Raw genomic sequence first — 22,925 nt, 5'->3', positions numbered from 1 at the left:
ATATTTCTATGTAGAAATATCTAGAAATCGGGTACGGAATCACGGACTTTAACAAACATTTTTATTTTTACAATATTCCATATTATAACTCGCTCTGAGCAGAGCGCTTGCGTGGAAAAGTGACTTACTTTTCCACGCGAACGAACTCGCAGACACAGCTAGTATTTACGATTAACTAACTTTTGCCAGTGGCTCCGTTCGCTTCAGTCAAAAATTATTCCACACGGGTACGTAAAATCGGGACCAAACTGTCCGGTGTGTTAATCAAGGTTGTAATCTATCTGTGTACGGTGTACCAAATTTCGTCCATAACCTAAATAGTGACTTTTGCGTGAAACAACAAGCATTCATCTTACAAACTAAATACAAATAAAAACTGTGCTGTACTTTTATTAAAATAGATTGAGTGTTCTCGAGTGGGGCTCTTTCGGACTCTGCTCGACTTTCATGGAGTGGTCGATGGATTATGTTTCTGGAGGGGAAAGTTCCAGAGGTGTCCGAGGTCAGATCGCCTGAGATCACCACGTCAAACTCACTGTGTGCAACGTCCCCGACACGTCACGGGTTCGATCCCCGCGTAGGACAAGTTTGATGCACGATTGCTTGTCCAGAGTCTGGGTGTCTTTATGCATGTGACTTGAATGTTTGCGAAATAATATGTTTTGCCTAACGAAGCTATAATAAGTAAATACAAATGTCAAGTAAAATATTTATATTGAACTTAAAATAACATCAATACATAGGCACATTGAATAAAAGTAAAAGGTATAAAAATAAAAATTCTAGCAAATATTTTTTTTGTACGTACGTACCACAAAATAGGTACCTACTAGTTTCTTTTTAAAGCCATCCGATTATTCCTAGCAGAGTATATAATAAAAAAAGTAAGAATTAATATAAATCTCGTTCAGTATAATCTATGCATAATCATTTTTTAATCGAATTAAATGCGTGCAGAATTATCCATGCACTATTTAGTAGGTATTTGCTTTATTTAAAGCAAATTGTGATAAAAACGTAATTAGTTAGTCGCGACTTAAAAGTATATATTTTCATTTAAATATATCCATTGTCATGCATTTGAATTGTGCTCGAATATTTTCATATGATTCTTCATATAGAAGGTACTCATAGCTTAATTTCTTCAATTGAGAGAAGTATTAATTCCTTTTCGATTCAAGCAGTGTGATTCGTGTCGAAATTATTTTTGTTGCTCTTCACGCTGTTTTTCATCATAAGCCCTAACCAAAATACTTGTTTCATACCTACTGAATTCAATTACACTAAGTGGAATTATATTTAATAAGTAGGTAAGTATAGTTTTATTAGGGTATCTTATGATATGCATGAGTGAGTCTGAAAACTCTGCGACACAAGAAACAACATAACAGTAAAATAACTTCTTATTACGGTAGTATATCGTTAAGTTTTGTGAAGCGGTATTAATATCGATATCTTACGACTACCTATCATGTTTCAAGTGTTTTATTTCATGATGTTTTATTTAAATTTACGCGTTTAGAATAACTAAACACGTATTTAACATCACAATGTTTTACACAAAGCACAATTACAAATGTTAACAATGTCCAATTGTTTCACAAATATTTACAGTCGCGCATGATAACTCACTTATTTAACGTTATAACTGTTATAAGGCTTGACTAAGACATTGGTAATTCTGCAGATCAATCGATTGCATTGTCATATACGAGAACGATATTTTTATGGAACAATCTTAACATAGTGCAAAAATGTATAGATTGATCCTGGTCCGATTACGGAAACGATAACGGAATTAAATCAATACGATTTAAGCAAGCTGTCGTTGTTGATTTATATTATAACGCGAAAACCAAGTCAGCTTTCAATATGAAGGAATACTCTACGACTGTTAAGATTCACCCTTTGGTACAGTATGTTTCAAATATTCTATTAGCTGACTACACTACTTTGAAACATTATTCGCAGGTTTTAAAAAAGATCACATATAACAACATTCACAGTCGCACTTCATATCTGATAGAAAATATTCCTTATAATTGTACTCGGTTCTTGTCAGAATGTCATTTTCTATGAGGGATAGGAAATAGAGGTAGTCGCGAGCGCTCATCATTCTCTGCGACGCGTTCTGGACTGCGTTGACAGCTCTTTGGCAAATCGGGTCGCGTCTAATCGATGTGTTGAAGTGGAAACTCTGAATGTTACAGCGGAATACCTGAAATGAAATTAGCTTTACAGGGTTACTGGTTACTAGATGTATTTCTGTTATGAAACAGACGAGATCAGATTCGAATTATTTGACCATCTATGTGTGTAACCAAAAGTTAACTAAGTATTTATAGCACTTTTGATTTGTAGTAAATATTCCATTTTACTCTTCATCACATTTGCAATCAAATACAGAAACAATGAAAAACTTTATACTTCAGGCAGGAATCGAACGAGGTCACTAACCAAGAATTTTGTTTTAACACATTATTACTAAAGTGTCTCATTTCATGTAGTCTTTACTTGTAGAGAACTTGGTAAAGTACAAATCTGACTCACGAAACACTCCTCAGATATATATTAAACATAATTACGGTAATAAAATCCGTTACTAAAGATTAAATGCATCTGCGTAAGTTAAGAATGACTAACGGATTAACCGTATAAAATACTGATAAAACTTCAACTTCACTAATTAGCTACATAATACAAGAAGAACAACCGATGCAAGATAAATAGGGGGCAGGCTAAAGTGAGACTGGGTTGCGGATCCCGATGGGCAAAAATGGTCAACCACTACCGGCCAGAGGAAGGACGACATCGCCGAAGTCTTCCACGGCGAAGGTAGTGTGACGATCAAGACGGGGAGTATACACTCATGTAGCTTCAAGTCGCGAAAGATGGGGAGATTTGGGAGAAAAAGGGGAAAGGCTCTACCCAGCTGTGATATCTCACAGGTTCTATAAAAATATGTTATATAGTATAGTCTCTAACCTGGTGTCCGTTTAGCTCTAGCATGCAGTAGTTGTGACAATCGACTGGTACCAAGTCCACTCTATAGCCCAGCCTCTGCAACTCAACTGTAATGAAAATAACCCTTTGATTCGGATGATATTTAGATATCATTAACGATATCCAGGTGTCATTTTTTGTTGGAAGTAGGCTACAAGCACTTTTTGAAGGTTAGATTACCTGTTTCACCCACCCTACACCGCTTACTAAATGCTTTGTTTACGAGAGGAGAAATGACGCATCATACTCCCCAGCAGTACGCTGTCTTTCCATTACAATATGTTTAGTAACAATACCGATTTTCACAGGACTATCGTTTCGTGTATGTGTGTATTTAACATGATAACGAGATAAGAAACTTACTTTTTAATCCTGTTAGAAATTGAGGTTTATGTATATGACTGCTGTGAAACGACGTGCTAGGTCCATAGAAGGCTTTTATATACATAACAGACATACTTAACGTATGTAAAAAAACTTCTATCAAAATAAATAAGTAAAATAAAGAGAATCAAAAAATGTACCCTATTATACAAATACAAGATCAGGCAAAAGTGCTTGACAGATACATATTTCATAACATCGTGAAAAGAAGGTTTTGTAAAAAGTTTTAATATCAAATGGATTAATTTAAACCTCTTTTATAGAATGACGAGGCTTCGTGCGGGGCGGGCTTTGAGTCATACTAGAAGATTTATAAATTTCTTTTTTCGATTATCGAGTTTCCTATAGCTGACTAAGGAAACAGCCAGTCTAACCAAGGGGTATCGTGATAGGCAGTCGCTCCTTGTAAAACACTGGTACTTAGCTGAAACCGGTTGGACTGGTAGCCGACCCCAACATAGTTGGGAAAAGGCTAGGCCAATGAATGATGATCTTAGAATAGACGACTTCCAATAACATTGAACTTAATTCATTGAGATCAAAACAGAGTTCAGATGTTTGATACTGCAGTATGCAGTATGACTTAGGCAGTAAAACTACAACGTAAATGAAAATATATTTATTTGTTTACTTAAAATAACACTATAAAATAAAATATACCAAAAATGTAGTAAAAACTAAAGCATACAAAAATATAAATTCTAAAGATTTTTTTTTGGGGCGAGGGTTTTGTTGAAACTGAGGCAACTACTTTAATGATTTTTATATTACACCGTATCGTGATTTCACAGTCAGGGTTACGCCGAAACGAACATACTGAGGCAAGTTGAAACGGAATCCAGAACTTTTAGTTTCTGTTCTTGAGTTCGATATGAACGATTCAGAAGTTATAAACCGTATTGAAAGTGATGACGATGCTACTCCGAGTTTATTTTTTTTTAATCTTATGTTTTATCTACCTAGGAAGCGGTGGCGTGACGACCTTAACGCTTACCAACCAGGCTGGTTTCATGCGGCCCAGAATAGAGAGTCGTGGAAGGATTTGGGGGAGGCCTTTGCCCAGCAGTGGGACACAGTGGGCTAGTGAAAAATGTTTTATCTTATTTAATATTTATAAGAATGTTTTTTTTATTGCATGACGGTAAGTATCCTTATATATATAGTATCCTTTGGATGTCCACCTTACCCCATGGTGAAGAAGTTGTTAGATGGGTCATTTAGTAAAAATATATTTGTGAAATAATACTGCACAATATTAATAGTTGAGTACCGACTCAATTTAAGCAAAAGTCACATTATCTAAAAAGTAAAAATTATTGAAATGAAAGTGATTCATCTCAGTATGAAGAAGCTTTAAGTACTAAACTAGTAACAACTTATCCCTCGCTCCAGTACCTTAATACAGGTACTTGTTTTTATAGTTATATATAAAATATCCTAGCAAAGTAAATACATTAGACAGCAAATGAACCGGGTCACCCGCTAGCATGAAACACTGATCTTTGAATTATCGTTCGTGTTCCACGCGCGTCTCAAAGAGATGTCAGCAAGCTCTATGGAGCCCATTAGGGCTGCTGTCTGCCGGCGCAGCGGGATTGTCCGCAAGGGATACCGTGGCCCCGGTACACGAAGGGCAAAGGAAGGAACATGAGTTGAGTGAGGTGAGACCTGACGGTGATTCCGCTCATACCAAAGCGGATGATTTCCCATCCGAAAAAAAGGAGTTAAAATAAATATCTTTTAGTATAATCTGTTCTGAATTATTTTAGCACAATAAACTACGTGCAGAATTACATATTAAGCATAAGCATTTGTTGGAGAATTGCGATGAAACTTCGTTTGAGACAACATTTCAATTACGTCTATTTGAGTTCGAGTATTCATAAATAATCTTCATGATTCGTGATTTTTATATGCTTATATTTCAATTAATTAATTAATTTCCGCGTTATATTTCCATTCACGCTGTTTTTGATCATGAGACTACTTCAAAGTGTACTAAGTGACGTCACTCGAGCTGTTTTAAGCAATGTATGTACGTTAAAAAACAGCTTTGAATTAAAATCAGTTTCGCGACTTAATGAGTTGAATATTGTTGAATAAATACTACCTATCTCTTAAAATTATTCTCTTGAGAAGGGATCATAAGTAGCAGTATTAGCTTAGCAGTTCTTTTTACACAATTTTACCAACGCGCGAACGCTCGCTCGTGGGGTTAACGGGCGAGGTTCGTTTAAAAAATAGTCTTTATAACCGCATTTTTGTCTCGGTAAAATCTCCTTCTCTATTATGGACAGGATATGTAGGTAGTTGCGAGCTCCTCCCATCCTCACCGTCGCAGCCAGTACAGTATTGACAGCTCTCTGACAAACCGGGTCGCGCTTTGAAATCGTGTTGAATTGAAAATTCCGAATGTTGCATCGGAAAACCTGTAATGGAGTAAAATTTGTAGCATTTCATATATGGGAAACTGTTTAGTTAAGCAGCAGATATATGATTCTATCAAAACCCACTATTAACTACGTGTCGTCGGTTCGTTACTGCGTAAGACATGCATTTGTGTGAAACACGAATATTTCGAATAATTTTAATGTCACATTGAAACTGACGTAATTATTAAAATATAAAATTGTTCTTACAAAATAATAATTGTCTCTCACCTCGAATCCGTTCATTTGTAGCATGCAGTAGTTGTGACAATCGACTGGTACCAAGTCCACTCTATAGCCCAATCTGTGCAACTCAGCTATCAGGAAAAAAAATATACAGATATTATCTTCATCTTGTTCTATCCACAGAAGTAAAAAGTGCTAAAATCTAATGGAGCTATGTATTAGAGAGCAGACATAAACCATTCAAAGTTTATTAACGAAGTAATACATTCAGAACATTAGCCACATTGTTCTTTTGTTAGAATAGTCTATCTGGGGTCTAAACAGGGTTTAATATTATTAACATGTCGACGTGTCGTCTCTGGTTAGCTCGGTAACGATTAAAAAAAAAACTTACTTTTTAATCCGGTTAAATATTGAGGTTTGTGTACAGAAACGCTGTGGAACGTCGTGCTAGGTCCATAGAAGATTTTTATATACTTAATAGACATCTCAAAACTTGTAAAAATAGACTTCTATAAAAATAAACAAGTAAAATAAAGAGAATCAAAATAGATAAACTGCTACACAAACATTGACAGGTAAAACTGTTTGACACATATTTTTTTTACCTAAAAAGGTATTTTAAAGAGTTTGACATTATTCTGTTTAAAACAAAGACATCATATTATACTCTATCAAAAGAGAAACTCACAGAACTAATAATATTTATGCTACGGTACTTTACATTTGAAGTTTTCTTTTTTAATGTTACATTGAAACTGACGTAATTATCTATACTCTATACTAATATAAAGAGTTTGTTTGTTTGTTTGTTTGAACGCGCTAAACTCAGGAAATACTGGTCCAAATCGAAAAATTATTACGCCATGTATTTGTCAACGCAATTGGGTTTTAATTTGAGGTGAATATGAGTGGATCACCTTCAATAAAACGTGTTAAGTGTTACACTAATTACTTTAATAACAAGATAAGTATATTCAAAATACAAGGTAGGTAGAGTAAAAATAACAAATAGGTATATGTAAGGAAAAACTACAAATAGATTCTCTAAATAGGCTGGTGACGGGCCTTGGGTGATACTTGGCATCAGGGGACCTGCCTCAAAGGAGGGATGTTGATCCTGTTACATTCAGCTGGCGGTATTTTTTTCACACCCTATTTTCAAGGCACTTTTGACCAAACATCTGTCTATACCAGAGCGAAAAATTAATGAATAGTATAAAATCTAGACTTATTGCGTCATAATTAAATATTAAGTTAACGATAACGATAATGCTTAGTTTCAAAAGGACCTATAAGTAACTAAATTTAATCATCGTATTTTTTCAGAATGACGTCAGCATTAAACACGGGATTCATTTTTGCTTCTTCGATTGCCCTTCGTTCCTTTGTATCCAGGTCACAGCAATCATGGCATTTGGTGCACGGTTTAGATATTTGCATGCTTTTCGTTAACCAGACTTCTTTAGGTGCGTATTTGGTTCGTTGGAACATTTGCTTCTCAATCAATGCCCAGAACCAGAGGTAGGTGCGCGTCCGTTGGAACTTGACTGAGGACTGTACTACCGCTTCGACTGCTCGTCTGCAGACCCGGTCCGCTGTATAAGACGTGTTGAACTTCAACTGTCTTATGTTGCAGCGGAAAATCTGGAGAGAGGGAGCGTATTGATTATTGTCATTATAGTATGTGAACATCTAGATTACCAGAGACGGAGTACTACACGTCTTGCTTTTACAAATGCACTAGTGTTGTTGTAAGAGTAATGGTTAATGGTAAATTAGACTGCCCGAAAAGCGAGAGTGTTGAGGTTCCTACGCCTGCATCGGAAAAGTAAATTACTTAGTGTGGGAGACGTCTTTGAAAATATAAAAACAAGTTCAATGTAGGGGCGTACCACCCAGTATTCTGAGCTTTTAATCAAGACTGAGGCTGGACGTAGTATAGTCCTTTAAGATTTATCCGTTTTAAACAGTATTCGTGTCTAATAAGTCTACACAAAATATGTCTGTACTGAATAAATTCCTTCTTGTTCTTAGAAATTACAATGATATCTTTTTGGAAAGTAAGTACATTCAGACACATTAGTTCACCACAGCCGTATTGGTTCTTGTACCGTACTTGTAATATTGGTTCAACTTACTTCATGGCCGCACATTTCTATCATACAGTAGTTGACATGGTCGACAGGGTGCAGGTCCACTCGAAAGCCCAACATTTGTAGTCGTTCTGGTCAACATATAATTTAATGACATTAATGTTAATAAGCAGGGTTGAGCTGGCTTGGTTTGTATGCGAACAGGGTCTTGTGACGCAAATTAGGAGTGAACTATGTGATTGATATTTAACTAGTTCTGAACCACGGGAAGATTGGCCCGTGGTCATAAATACCCGTGGCCGAAAAGTCATAACTTATATCTTCTAACCACGCAGACGAAGGCGCGGGCAACAGCTAGTTATTAATAAAATCGTGCTACCTAGATGTGGCTAGCGCAGGACCATAGGTAAATGACACGAAAAAAGGGAGGCCTATGCCCAGCAGTGGGAAGACTACGGCTAGGGATGATGATGATAATTACCTCGAAGGCCGTTCAACATTTGAGGCTTGTGAACGTTGTTATGGAACGTGTTGCAAGGCCCATAGTACACCTTCACGTATAAAAAAGACATTATATACAATTAAAAGTACAACTCTCAAAATTTATTACTAAAAGTAAATATCTCGTATCAATAAAATTAAAAATATTATAAACAACAATACATTTAGAAAACATGAGCGAAAATGTCAAAAATATATTTTTAAATGAGCAAATGACTTTTTAGCAAAAGTAATTCACTAAAGTACTGTTAATTTTGTAATTTGCGTCAATGGTTTTACTTAAAATATTTATATTTTAGACATATTAAAATAAAGGTTTTTTTTCATTAATGTTTTTTTTACAACCTGAGATTAAGTTTTGCAGTATACTACCCTCCTTGTTTAAAACTTGTTATGTTCTGTCATTTGAGTTAAAAACTCACCTATAGTAGTTGACTTGACATTTTACTGCCTCGAATTAAAAATCGGACTATACATAATATTTTCTTCGTGGCAATGGCATTTTACAAAAATATAAAAAGCCAACGACACGCGGTATTCCCAGGCGGTCACCCATCCAAGTACTAACCGCGCCCGATGTTGCTTAACTTCGGTGATCGGACGAGAACCGGTGTATTCAACGTGGTATGGACGTTGGCGACAATTTTGTCGAAATAGTTGAATAGTATTCAAGATTTTGTTTAATTTAGGCCCGATTTTTCAATCGTCAGATAACTTTTATCTGAGGGATAAATATGGCCGTTTGACATATTTTCTATACAAAAGCTGTCAAAACGTCAAACATATTCGTCGAATAAAAGTTATCTGGCGATTGAAAAATCGGCCCTTAAACGTTTTCATACTTATGTAATGTAATAAAGCGAAGACTTTTGTAAACATAAGTCACAGTATTACATTTCCTATGATTGCTTACTTTATACTTACCTAAAAAAAATCCTATAATATGTAAATACATGTTTTTAAATACATAAATTTTAATTATTACCAACCATTTGTTGCCTGGGGTGTAATGAACTTGTTAACCAAACTCGTCAGCAGTCACATTCATTCACGTTAATTTATAGAAAAAAACAACAAAAAGTAACATTTAAAGTATAGATATTTATTAAAACAAACGACTATCATAAAATTAAAAGGCTATCATCAAATTAAACGGCTATCATAAAATTAAAAACAAATCTTAGAAAATAGTTATTGTTATCTATGTCTTAGTTATACTTACAAACATTCATTGGGCTGTTTACTGCCCGGGAAGGTTCTAGTACAGCCAGCAATTTTGGTGTACATTGCAATTAACAAAGTAACCGTACATTGCAGGACATGTAGTAATTGTGTCCAGTATGGCTTGACACCCGGTATGTAGAGTCGAACTATACTTATTGTGTGTCAACTCTACAACAGAAAGACATTCCACTAACGGTTTTATTGCTGACTGAACAACACAGGGCCCTGCAACCACCCCTTCAATTAGTAGTCTTGCAGTTGTGAGAGACACTGCTCCACATGAAGCAGTGTGCGATTAGGCTGCGAAACCGCGTCATAGGCCCGCAGAACCAGAATTATATCACGTTTAAAAGAGTCGTGGAAAGCGTACCCCGAAATACTCAAACAGTGGCATGTAGTAAATGAACTTTTTTGACCAAGAAATGAAGAAAACAACACAGAATACGCTAAAGACTAACTTATAGAAATATTGAACACAATAATAACGAATTAAATTATACGAAATAAAAGCAATATAAGAGAGGCTGTGATAAGCCCTAACTGACGTTAGTCTTTTTAAATGTGATCCATCGTAATGAGATAGATGATGAAAAGACACAAATAGTGAAAGGATTTGCATGTTTAAGATACCGAAGAGGGAGGAAATAATATCCTTAGAACACACATTCGTCAACAGAAACCGCAAGATTCCTCTCCAAGTTTGCCCTTTACATATAAGATCTCTACTTGGATCATTGTATCAGAGAACAAATACTTCAACACCGGCTTAACGGCTTGATCGAATTCTACACAAGCATGCCCCTGAAACTGTGTTGAAGATAAATTATAATCTTTAACTACAAGTTTGTCGAGTGTTTCGTGAGAGAAATTCCTATGAATCTTCAATTTCCGTCAATCCTCAATAGCCTGTCGTTGATGCTCTTTTATATTACAGCACTGCTTGCAAGTTTTGCAGGGTACACTCTTTTCATATTTAATTTTAGTTATCCAGTGATCAACTGGGAAGTTCTTTCTTCTGATGAACATTTCATGCTCCGTGAGGGTCCAGAACCAGAGGTATGCGCGTGCTCGCCTGAACTTGACTGCCGACTGCAGGACGGCGTCGATCGCCCGCGTGCACACCAGGTCTCGGTGCCCAGTCGTGTTGAAGTGGAATTGTTTTATATTGCATCGAAATATCTGAAATGTTAGTGGCATTCATTATATTCTTCTAATATATAAAATTCCCGTATCACGATGTTAGTTACCGCACTTCTCTGACACGGCTTAACCGATTTTTTCCAAATTTTATATGCGTATTCAGTAGGTCAGAGAATCGGCTAACATCTATTTTTTATAAGTGATAAGGGAAAAATATTTTTATGTGTGAGCAATCACACATAAAAATATTTTTCTTATTTCTTGGACGAAACGTTTTTTTATTTTTTTATAATGTGGCAGTAAAAATATATACAACCACAAATAATTAATTAGACAAAACAACGTCTACTGCGTCAGCTAGTATCAATATATTCTCCATAAAAATGCAATCTTGGAACTGTGCATCTAACCGTGACCTTACCCAGTGGTGTTTAAACTGATCGATCAACTTGTCCAGTTGTAGCATAGCCACGATCTTAATATATTATATAAAAAAGAAGAAATATGTATAGCTATATAAAAACAACATAAATAAAGTTACTGTTACAGGAAGTGTTCCAACTAACCTCATGTCCACACATTTCCAGCATACAGTAGTTTTCAAAATCCACAGGCAACAGATCTATCCGAAAACCAAGGTGCTGCAGACCATCTGATAAAGAAACGTTTATTAATAATTACATTATATTACATACACGTATTTAAAGTGTATTTTATGCTGGGAAATTTGTAAATGACGTTCAATGTAATAATTTGTAGCTTTCCGTACCAATAGGGTAAAAACGGAAGTCTATTACTGAACCACCAGTGTCTGTTACCAGACTCGTATCTCATGAACCGCTATACCATGGTCAAGCCGAGTATGTGTGTATGAATGATCCGAATCATTGTCGGTTGGTTTGCAAAAAGTATAACGGTAAAACGGGGTGAATAGAGTTTCAAGGGGTGAATAGAAAATAGTGTTTTGAAATATACCGTTTCATAGCGGCAACGGTTGTAAGTATTTACGCAGAAATGTATAAATATGTATACCTATCAGTTGTCGAATACTCATAGAGCAAGCTTTGCTTAATTTGTGACTGTCAGAGAAAAAAAAAACATATATCTTAATTATGATAATTTCATGCAGCCATTGCTATTTACAGGGGTTTGAAAGTAAAATCATCAGAGAATAGTCTAACAAAATAAATACTTGCCTCTTAGACCATTAAGGCATTGGGGTTTGTGACCATTATTGTGGAATGTGTTGCAAGGGCCATAGTAGCACTTTACGTATAAGAACGACATTAGGAATAATAACAAAATTATTTATAAAATAAACAATTAAACGTATCAATGTAATGGTAAATGTAAAGTAAATCTAATAATAACTTAAAACAGATCAGAACTTAAAAGTATTAAAAATTCGCTAGTAAATCGTTTCACAAATAATGGACAACTGACGTATATTGTCATTTTTTTTGGAAGTCGAAGAAGTTTGCATCCAAAAAGATTTTGTAGTAATTTTAATTAGCTACAAATAGTTTAAATTATTTTTCAGATTTACTTAAACATTTATACGCCGAAAATGGTAGAATATTAGGGGGAATACATTTTTCTTTTACACGTTACGTTTATACATAATTCTCACAACTAAACACTGTTTTATTTCATGTTATTTATCATACACAGGTTATAAAAAGGAATAATAGGAATAAAAGAACAACATCTTCAGGATTTCATGATGATGATATTGAAATTAGCTGAACACAATTGACAGATTATTACATCATTTTGATTATTATTTTATACGAAAATTATTTTTCTTTATATTTAAATGCAAGTTAAAATTTGTAAATTGATTTCAGGGTTGCAAGATGATATCTATTAATTATAAGAACTCTCTCGTAAATAAAAAATATCTTAAGGGGACAAAAACATTGCTCGATTCAAAGGACTTACTTGCTATCGGTCCATTGCGAAAATAAAACGCTTAATTAATTAATTAAATCTTTAATATGTAACTAAAATAATCTAAAGACAATCCCTATTAAAACTTAGTATAACAATTAAACAATTACAATACAATCATTAATCCAAAGTTAACACAACATATTCTAAAGTAGGTACATAGTGATACAACCACAATGCTTTCATAATAACAATATTATTTTTCTTAGACGTGACTTTACCTTTACGTAAGTACCTATCACTTTGTATCTTGCTTTGTAAGCAAGAATTTGCAGCACTTAATACACTCTTCAGTACCTTCCAAAGGTGTGTATTTACTCTTAATATTTTTTACCCAGTAATCAGACATGCAGTGTTTCCCTCTCTTGAAGAGTTCGAACTCCAGCCACGTCCAGAACCAGAGGTAAGCGCGAGCTCGTCTGAACTTGACGGAGGACTGCATGACGGCGTCGATCGCACGAGATGCCACCACGTCCCGACCAGAAGTCGTGTTGAAGTGTAACTGCTGTATGTTGCATCGGAATATCTGAAATATGGGGGATTAAATGGCGTGAAAAAAAAGTATTTCATAATTGCCACGCCACGCCACGTTACGGGCAGTTAATGATAGATACGAATTTATAAGTATCCAGAGACAATGTAGAATGTAGAAAAATTATCTATTCTCATCTAAAAACGTACATTTTTAACAGATTAATTATTAAGCGTTCTTGAAGAGATACGCATCCATCGCATGCTTTAATATCAAATAAATCTTATCTAATCGAATCAGAGTAACATTGCTTTGTTAGAAACATAACATTGATCACCTGTTAGTCTGTTACTTATTTATGAGATAATGAATACTTCTTACTTCATGTCCGCACATTTCTATCATGCAGTAGTTAATGTGCTCGACTGGCACCAAATCCACTCGATATCCCAGCTTCCGGAGACTATCTGTGACAAACATATGTATTATTTTTGAAACCATTATTCTTCAATATAACTATCAATATCCACTGCGTTTAGGCCAGTGCTAGAGCAGTCACCGTTTTACGGAAGTTTTTTCGACAATGTCAATTCTATTGTAAACAATTTGGTAATATCGTGGCTCTAAGTCAAACAAGGCTCATCGTGGTGGCCTTGGTTCTAAGACTTTATACGTGGTAGGGACAGATTTGATCCTAAGCAGGCAAGTACCTATTAATGTATACTTAAAAATCTTAGACACCATTGATAGATGTGAAGTGTATCCATCATGGGAAAGCCAAAGCACAAATACGAAAGGACAGTGAAGAAAAAAAAAATATAATTTTAAAACGTCAAAGATGAGGAATTAAAGTAGTGATGGCACACTCTTACCTCGTAAACCGCTTAAAAATTGTGGTTTATGCAAACCAACTGCACCGAATGTAACAGGCGGGCCATGGTATACTCGAATATATAAAAACGACATTATACCTATACAAAATGCTTAGAGGAATTAAAGTTAAATACTTCTAAGCTAATATTAAATGAGCTACCACGATTACGAATAAATTATTAGGAAAAATACGATAAATGGATAGACAATGTCAGGATGCAAAATCAAATGTGATGACAGTTGACTTGTTTCGTTATAAAGTGAAATACTCTATTGTGTTTTCAGTCAATGATGATGTTAGAGACAAACAGTTATTATTATTTATTGTTCATAAATAAAACCTAATGCGTGCTTAGGAACTTACGGCCATATAAACAAAGGTATTAACAGGTTCTGTTCAGTTCGTCCACGAGAGGCGCGAAAACATCATGATTTACTTAGTGGTACTGATAGTGCTCGTATTGTTGTACAAATACACTACAAAGAACCATGACTATTGGGAGAAACGAAATGTGAAATATGAAAAGCCAATCCCGATTTTTGGAACTAATTACAAGAACGTGATGGCGAAGAAGAGCATCATAGAAATGGCAACTGAAGTATACAGAAAGTATCCTACAGAGCCACTTGTAGGAATGATTAGAGGAACTACTCCAGAACTGGTGGTTCGTGATCTAGAAATAGTTAGAAGGATTCTCAATGTGGACTTTGCTTATTTTTACCCTCGAGGACTGGGCAGAAATCCAGAAATTGAGCCAGACTTTTATAACTTATTTCATGTCGATGGTGATTTGTGGAAGTTGTTACGTCAACGTCTAACCCCAACTTTCACAACTGCCAAACTAAAGAACATGTTTCCACTTGTTGTACAATGTGCAGAGAAACTGCAGATCGTCGGTGAAGATATCGTCAACCGCGGAGGTGAGTGTGACGTGCGCGACCTCATGGCGCGCTTCACCATGGAGTTTATTGGTGCCTGCGGCTTCGGGATAGAAATGGATACCATTAATGACGAGAATTCGCTCTTCAGAAAGATGGGCACCAGAATGTTTAAACCATATTTTAAGAGGTCTCTTTTGATCGCTGCTTATGATTTATTTCCGCATTTTAGAACTGTATTGCAAAAACTACTTCGTGACTTAGATTTAATTGATGATGTGACAGTGATTGTTAAAAATATCCGCGAACAAAGGAATTACAAACCAATCGGACGTAACGACTTTATTGATCTACTTTTGGAACTGGAAGGCAAAGGAAAGATCACAGGAGACTCTATTGAGAAAAATAAGACGGATGGCAAACCAGAACAAGTAGAAATGGAGATGGATCTGACTCGTATGGCGGCACAAGTGCTAGTGTTTTTTGCTGCAGGCTTCGAGACCTCATCATCAGCAACTAGTATTTTGTTACACCAACTCGCCTATCATCCAGAAGAACAAGAGAAAATTCAGAAAGGTATCGACAGGGTGATGACTAAATACAATAACAAATTGTGTTATGATTCCATATCTGAAATGACAGCTTTAAGTAATGGATTCAAAGAAGCCATGAGGATTTTTCCTTCCTTGGGGACACTTCACAGAGTGTGTGCTAGAAAGTACACTATACCCGGTTTGAATGTAGCCCTTGATCCTGGTGTGAAGATTATAGTTCCTCTTCAAGCCATACAAAACGATGAGAAGTATTTCGACAATCCCTCACAGTTCATACCTGACAGGTTTAACGACCCCAATGTATTAAGACACAAGTACTCGTATATGCCGTTTGGTGAGGGACCAAGAGCTTGTATAGGTGAGTAGCAATTTAAATATATTAATCACAGTAGTAGTTAAACGGGCTTCAGGAAAAGGTCATCGATAATTTATTCGTGTATTTTTGATAGCTGTAAAATATGAAATGTACACTGGCTTCAGTTGCTATCTTTTGTGAAATTTACGATACTTATATATTATAGCATGTATAAACGACTAAGATCTCTAATCAAGTTTCGAATCATTAAGATCCTATTGTTTCAGCTATCTCCTTTATGGTCGAAGCTATGAATGTTGTGTAAAGTAATTTATAATTCATGAGGTAGTTGTGATATAACATAAGCAGTGGTTGTACTACTGTTTATTTAGTTTAGTCTACATCAATTAAAAATGTATTTTTGTCCAGGTGCTCGTCTTGGTGAAATGCAGTCTCTCGCGGGGCTTGCGGCAGTACTACATAAGTTTTCAGTGGAACCAGCATCTAAAACACAGCGCTACCCTGAAGTGAACCACAGGAGTAACACAGTACAGTCCATCAAGGGAGGCTTACCTCTCAAACTCACTCTCAGGAACAAAAAGAAGACTTAGAGAAGGTTTAGTTCACAAATATTTCTTGAATGTTTGTTTTTTTTTTTTTAATTTTTAAATATATACGCTACAGTGCTGTCGTGTTTATTTGCCCCGCGTCATGAACTTTTGAGATCTGACTTCGAAAAAGCTGTTATAACATTACAAGAAGTCGAAGTTTAGGTTTGATGTGATATTTTCTACACTAACAACTTGTAGTTGATGAGTCTATTGGTCTGAAATAAATTAGATCTAGGATTGATAAAAAAACATATTTGGGGTTGTCGTATTACAGGGTGCAATGGCTACCTTCCAGTCCCAGCAATAGACCAGCTTCATGTCATCAAAATATTGCATGGCAAATGATTATAAGTACTTTCAAATGCATGAAAAATTTTAGCTTTATCGGAAGCCGAAAAATGGATCTATCGTAACTTGCAATTGATTTTATTAGAGACATAGGGGCTAATGAAGGTATATATGAGCATTATGAGCCTTTAAATACAAGTTCTGCTTAACGTCAGAACTTAATAAATCTCTTGATTTATGGAATAGGGACATGATACTTACTACCTCACATGATAAGATTAATATACGTGGCTGACTTCACCTCGGATATCTGAAATGCCAGCTGTGAGTAAAGTATTTAAAGGAGTTATGAGGATTTTTCCTTCCTTTGGGACCCTTCACAGAGTGTGTGCCAGAAAGTACACCATACCCGGCTGAAAAATATCTTGATCCTGATGTGAGGATCATAATTAATATTCTAGCCATACAAAACGATGTGAAGTATTTCGACAATTCATAGTTCATGTCTGACAGGTTCTACGATCTCGATGTAGGAAGACACAAGTACTCATATATTTTGTTTGGTGAGGGACCAAGAGCTTGTATAGGTGAGTAGCAATTTTTGATAGTAGGCTGTTTGCTTAACTTTAATTCAGTCATTTTGGAGTTATCGTACCTTATGGAATCTTATACCTCGACTATCTGTGTTTACTTGAATATCTTCGATTCTATTTGTATATTTTGTTAAAACGAGGTGAAGAACCCTTGAATGTCAATGTTATAAAATGTTCACTACATAACAAAATAGATAAAATATCATAAGAGGTACCTAAGCGATGTCTGATCATAGTATTATCTTACGTATGAGTCACACAAAGCTTATCCATGATTGCTTGTCTTAATGAAATAAGATAAGTAAACAACAACGTGCCGCTATAAATCCTATCGTCTCCATTGTCTTCCTTCAAATTGTGGAAAATTTATAAATACACTTACGATCTCAGAGATAATGATAATTGCTGTTGTAAAATCCAGTGAAATATATTTGACTGCACTTAGCAACAAAATATAATGTCATACTAAAATATGTTGTATGTTTATTCAGGTACTGGTGTTGGTGAAATGCAGTCTCTCGCGGGGTTGGCGGTTGTGCTACAAAAGTTCTCAGTGGAACCAGCATCCAAAACACAGCGCTACTCAGAAGTAAGCCAGGGGAGCAACCTCGTCTACCACTTATAATGACTCTCAGAAACAAAATACAATAGCTTACCAGCTAATTTTTTATGTTTTATTGCTAATAGTTAAAAATAAGTTATGATCATTGCCATTATTTTCAACGGAAAGTGGTGGCCTTCATGGGTTTACTGATTTCAGTCTAATTGGTTGATAAATTCCCAGAATAGCAGTCCATTTTAAGGTGTCAAGTGATATTGTCAAGACCTAGAACTTCGAAATAATAAATTGATCACGATCAGAAAATCTTTGGCCTATGTTTTTGCCTAAAGGAATAGGCTGTAAATATTTTTTAACTTCCCTGCATAATATGAGTCACCAAATACATTCGACCAAAGTAATTGAAATAAAATCGTAATTATTTGAAAGAAAAAATCCATTGTTTGTCCAGTCCATAACTGTGACGACGATTGCTGTTATAAAGAAGGTTTTACGGTTCATATTGACTGACAGACGCAGACTCCTGCATTTGTGAGAAGCACCTTCTTTTAGAGCAGGAGTGAAGCGTAAGCAAAATATCGAATTCTATTCGGTTGCAGGCATTTCATACAAATCGAACATGATACCAGGGGAACATAAAATCGGGCTTAAAACTATCCTGTGTTAAACCTAATTATAAACCATCTGTGTAGCAAGTTTCGCCTAAATCCGAATAACAGATTCTGCGTGAAGAAGTAGAAACATCCATTCATACAAACCTTAGCGTTTATAATATCAGTATGATTATAATATTTATAGGATGCGATGTAATGAGACATATCACCTTATACTTCTGGTTACGTAAAAAGCGAATACCTAACAAAAAAAATTGTTTCGATTAAAATAATTCTAAACCAAATACAGTATTAATTGGTATAGTTTCAAAAATAGTGCATTAAAAGTCTGTTTTCCCACTTTTAGACCGGTAAAGAAGACAAGTTTAGCTCATGTTGACAGCATAGGATTTATACTTTATTGATAATGCATTTAAAAAAGAACAAATATATCATCCGGCTTTTTCGTTACAAAGTGCAGCCAAATCATGAAAGTACCTGCAGTTGACAATCATAAAAGGTCGATAAGATTCAGTTATCAACCGTTATTAAATATTTTATTATTAACAAATTATCCATCAATAACAAACTCCTGCACATTTCAACAATATGATAACAAGTTTTGATTAGTCCACCCGCAAGAGTCGAGCTGACAACATGATATACTTATTTGCACTGATAGTGCTCGTGTTGTTGTACAAATATACTACAAAGAACCACGAATACTGGGCGAAACGAAACGTGAAATATGAAAAACCGATCCCGATCTTTGGAACGGATTACAGGAATGTGGTTGGACAAAAAAGTATAACGGAAATCTCTACGGAAGTGTACAAGAAATACCCCAAAGAGCCAGTCGTTGGTCTATTGAGAGGAACTACTCCAGAACTGGTGGTTCGAGATCTAGAAATAGTCAGAAGGATTCTCAGTGTGGACTTTGCATACTTTTATCCTCGAGGACTCGGCAGGAACCCGGAAGTGGAGCCGATGTTTTATAATATATTTCATGCTGATGGCGATTTGTGGAAATTATTACGTCAACGTTTAACCCCAACTTTCACAACTGCCAAACTAAAGAACATGTTTCCACTTGTCGTACAATGTGCAGAGAAATTGCAGATAGTCGGGGAAGAGGTCGTCAACCGAGGAGGTGAGTGTGACGTGCGCGACCTCATGGCGCGCTTCACCATGGAGTTTATTGGTGCCTGTGGCTTCGGGATAGAAATGGATACCATTAATGACGAAAATTCTCTCTTCAAAGCGATGGGTAGCAAAATGTTTAGACCTTATTTCAGGAAGTATCTTATGATCGCAATGTATGACTTATTTCCGGATTTCAGAATAGTACTCCAGAAATTACTTCGTGAATCAGACTTAATTGATGCCGTTACAGTGATTGTTAAAAATATCCGCGAACAAAGAAATTACAAACCAATTGGACGTAATGACTTTATTGATCTACTTTTGGAACTCGAAGGCAAAGGAAAAATGACAGGCGAGTCTGTGGAAAGAAGGAACGCGGATGGGACACCAGAACAGGTAGAAATGGAAATGGACCTTACGTGTATGGCGGCACAGGTGCTAGTGTTTTTTGCTGCGGGCTTTGAGACCTCATCATCAGCAACCAGTTTTATGTTACACCAGATCGCTTATCATCCAGAAGAGCAAGAGAAAATTCAGGCAGAGATCGACAGGGTGTTGAGTAAATACAATAACAAATTGTGTTATGATTCCATATCTGAAATGACAGCTTTAAGTAATGGATTCAAAGAAGCTATGAGGCTCTTTCCTTCATTAGGGACTCTCCACAGAGTGTGTGCCAGAAAATACACCATACCCGGTTTGAATGTAACCCTTGATCCTGGTGTGAAAATTATAGTTCCTCTTCAAGCCATACAAACCGATGAGAAGTATTTCGACAATCCCTCACAGTTCATACCTGACAGGTTCAACGATCCCAATGTAGGAAGACACAAGTACGCGTATATGCCGTTTGGTGAGGGACCAAGAGCTTGTATAGGTAAGTAGCAATTGAAAAATATTCATCACAGTATTAATTAAGAAGAAAAAGTAATTTTGACACAATGCCAGTTGGGGCATGAGGAAAGGGTCATCAATAATTTATCCGTGCATTTTTGATAACAGTATGCAATGTGCTGAAGTCCTGGCTTAAATTGTTATCTACTTAAATGGATAAGCATCGTAAAATACACATTATTTTACGATGCTTATCTATTATAGCATGTTAAAACGACTAAGATCACTTATCAAGTTTCAAATCATTATTCCTAATTTGGATTCCTCATTTATATTAATCCTTAATGGTCGTAGTTATTAATGTTGTGTAAAGTAATTTATTATTAATGAGATGTGATATAAAATATACATATAAGCAGTGATAATACTGTTGATCTATTGGGTGTAGTCTACTTCATTGCCAGCAACATTTGTTTGTTTATTCAGGTGCTCGTCTTGGTGAAATGCAGTCTCTCGCGGGACTTGCGGCAGTACTACATAAGTTCTCTGTGGAGCCCGCACCTACCACCCAGCGCTACCCTGAAGTGAACCACGGGAGTAACACAGTACAGTCCATCAAGGGAGGCTTACCTCTCAAACTTACCCTCAGGAACAAAGAGAAGACTTAGAGAAGATTTAGACACCATTTTTTTTTGTGAATTTTTAAATATACCTAAAAATCCTACAGTGCTATCATGGTGTATAAATTCGACTGACGTTAACGATAAGAACTATTTAAAAATACTTGGGGTTGTGTCGTTTTACTGTGTGACAAACCTTCCAGTCCTAGCAGCATATATCAGAAAAGTATTTCAATAACCCAACACAGTTCTGTCCCGACAGATTTAATTTTCCCAATGTTGGAAGACACAAGTACGCTTTCGCACCATTTGGTGAGGGATAAAGATCATGTTTGGGTAAGTTGGTAAGTAAAAATTCAATACGGAATAAGAAGAATAAAATTATATCATCTCAAAAGCTTGTATTTTGGAGAATAAAGAAAACATTGAAGAGACATGCAAAAAGTCGAAGTGTCCTGGAACCTCTATAATTTTTAGGATTCCGTACGCAAAAGGAGCCTATTTCTAAAGCTCTGCTGCTTTTCCGTTTGTCACCAGTCATTCTCATGATTAATGTATGGTTGACAAATTTGATACAGATCTGTAAAGTAACCGTCATGAGAAGCTATAAATTTTGTAAACAAGTGTTCAGGAGTTCACAACATTTGGACCAACAAAAAAAATGAATTTGTTTAAGATTTAATAAATTATTAAGTAACAAATATTAATTAACATAAATATTATTTAAGAATAATTATTCGTCAGATTCAGATGTTTCCATTTCTGTGTCAGAATCAGTGACATGTATCACGAAGCTGTCTACAGTTTTATCAATCATCTCATCGATTTTGGAATAAAAATTATCTTCTTCCTTGATAACATGCTCCACACAACGCTTCCAATTTTCCGAAGTAATCTGCTGCAGTCCCTCTTGTAATAATTGTTTTACCTCGTCAAATTTAAAATTTGTATTTTTGCGAGCAACATATCCTTTTACGTTGGCCCAAATTAGCTCAATTGGATTAAGCTCACAATGATATGGCGGGAGTCTCAATACTTCCACCTTATATTTTTTTGCAAGCTCGTCCACTACATAAGTTTTAAAATTGTCTTTAACATTTTTTACTTTTAGCAGTAATTCAGTCTTAATTTCATTGTCGTCGTAAGAAATATTCTTACTTACAAGCCAATTTTGTATATCATTTTTTTTCCAGGCAGTAGTAGGAATTCTTTCAAGACGCCTTGAGTGGTATGGTGCATTGTCCATTACCACTACTGCATTTTCTCCAAGTTTTGGGAGAACGTTTTCGAACCATTGTTCAAAATGTGTTGCATCCATTGATTCATGGTAATCTCCCGTCTTCTTGCATTCAAATATATTTTCACCGCCCTCTACAAAACCGTTCTCATTGCCGATATGGGTAATTATTAATCGTTTACCTTTTGACGTTGGGTTACGTGCACCAATGCTAAGTCCTTCTAGGAAAGCCTGCTTCTTACTTTTAACTTGTTTGTCTACCCAAGTTTTATTTACGGTATGTCCTGTAAAAACAATTAAACATTTGTTAATTAGCGTCTTGCGCAGTAAAAGAGTTGAAGTACATTATTATTAATACACACTTGTGATAGCCCTTAAGAACTAATGTCTCAAGGTCGGCGGCGCGTGGGTTATATTTATTTTGCAAATAGATTTGCAGTATCATACACATCACTTCACGG

At 35.7% G+C, this 22,925-nt stretch overlaps 6 protein-coding genes and 1 non-coding gene across 9 annotated transcripts; 2 read left to right on the top strand and 5 right to left on the bottom strand.

The window, feature by feature from the left end:
- Nucleotides 1–818: 818 nt before the first annotated feature.
- LOC113495236 (UPF0728 protein C10orf53 homolog) lies at nt 819–6,703 on the bottom strand. 2 transcript variants are annotated; one of them, XM_026873861.1, is made up of 5 exons: nt 6,397–6,703; nt 6,048–6,133; nt 5,721–5,816; nt 2,986–3,071; nt 2,146–2,218 (listed from the first exon to the last, which is right to left on the bottom strand). In XM_026873861.1, exons 1-4 carry the CDS (start codon nt 6,488–6,490, stop codon nt 3,003–3,005), a joined length of 345 nt encoding a protein of 114 aa, XP_026729662.1. In that variant the 5' UTR covers nt 6,491–6,703; the 3' UTR covers nt 2,146–2,218; nt 2,986–3,002. The 2 variants fall into 2 exon arrangements, with proteins under 2 accessions (XP_026729660.1, XP_026729662.1); XM_026873859.1 differs by lacking the exons at nt 5,721–5,816; nt 6,048–6,133; nt 6,397–6,703 and adding an exon at nt 3,367–3,778 and having other exon boundaries at nt 819–2,218.
- Nucleotides 6,704–6,964: 261 nt separating this feature from the next.
- LOC113495232 lies at nt 6,965–8,954 on the bottom strand. Its single transcript, XM_026873856.1, has 3 exons — nt 8,580–8,954; nt 8,144–8,229; nt 6,965–7,649 (listed from the first exon to the last, which is right to left on the bottom strand). Exons 1-3 carry the CDS (start codon nt 8,668–8,670, stop codon nt 7,311–7,313), a joined length of 516 nt encoding a protein of 171 aa, XP_026729657.1. The 5' UTR covers nt 8,671–8,954; the 3' UTR covers nt 6,965–7,310.
- A 164-nt stretch (nt 8,955–9,118) lies between these two features.
- Nucleotides 9,119–9,237, bottom strand: LOC113495506. Its single transcript, XR_003400729.1, has one exon. It is a non-coding gene; the product is annotated as a 5S ribosomal RNA (ribosomal RNA).
- A 209-nt stretch (nt 9,238–9,446) lies between these two features.
- On the bottom strand, nt 9,447–12,411 carry LOC113495235. The gene is made up of 3 exons (XM_026873858.1): nt 12,160–12,411; nt 11,530–11,615; nt 9,447–11,002 (listed from the first exon to the last, which is right to left on the bottom strand). Exons 1-3 carry the CDS (start codon nt 12,248–12,250, stop codon nt 10,715–10,717), a joined length of 465 nt encoding a protein of 154 aa, XP_026729659.1. The 5' UTR covers nt 12,251–12,411; the 3' UTR covers nt 9,447–10,714.
- Nucleotides 12,412–12,939: 528 nt separating this feature from the next.
- Nucleotides 12,940–14,494, bottom strand: LOC113495234. The gene is made up of 3 exons (XM_026873857.1): nt 14,258–14,494; nt 13,767–13,852; nt 12,940–13,439 (listed from the first exon to the last, which is right to left on the bottom strand). The coding sequence occupies exons 1-3, from the start codon at nt 14,349–14,351 to the stop codon at nt 13,152–13,154; spliced, it is 468 nt and encodes a 155-aa protein (XP_026729658.1). The 5' UTR covers nt 14,352–14,494; the 3' UTR covers nt 12,940–13,151.
- A 124-nt stretch (nt 14,495–14,618) lies between these two features.
- On the top strand, nt 14,619–21,164 carry LOC113495230 (cytochrome P450 6B5-like). Of its 2 annotated transcripts, XM_026873854.1 has the most exons (4): nt 14,619–16,049; nt 16,416–16,602; nt 17,399–17,472; nt 21,094–21,164. In XM_026873854.1, exons 1-2 carry the CDS (start codon nt 14,687–14,689, stop codon nt 16,595–16,597), a joined length of 1,545 nt encoding a protein of 514 aa, XP_026729655.1. In that variant the 5' UTR covers nt 14,619–14,686; the 3' UTR covers nt 16,598–16,602; nt 17,399–17,472; nt 21,094–21,164. The 2 variants fall into 2 exon arrangements, with proteins under 2 accessions (XP_026729655.1, XP_026729654.1); XM_026873853.1 differs by having other exon boundaries at nt 16,416–17,472.
- Nucleotides 19,240–20,658, top strand: LOC113495231 (cytochrome P450 6B5-like). The gene has a single exon (XM_026873855.1). It carries the CDS (start codon nt 19,288–19,290, stop codon nt 20,656–20,658), a length of 1,371 nt encoding a protein of 456 aa, XP_026729656.1. The 5' UTR covers nt 19,240–19,287.
- Nucleotides 21,165–22,925: the final 1,761 nt, after the last annotated feature.

The sequence above is a fragment of the Trichoplusia ni genome, chromosome 6, assembly GCF_003590095.1.
Source record: "Trichoplusia ni isolate ovarian cell line Hi5 chromosome 6, tn1, whole genome shotgun sequence".
Classification (NCBI taxonomy): Eukaryota; Metazoa; Arthropoda; class Insecta; order Lepidoptera; family Noctuidae; genus Trichoplusia; species Trichoplusia ni.
This window is presented reverse-complemented; position numbering and strand designations above follow the sequence as displayed.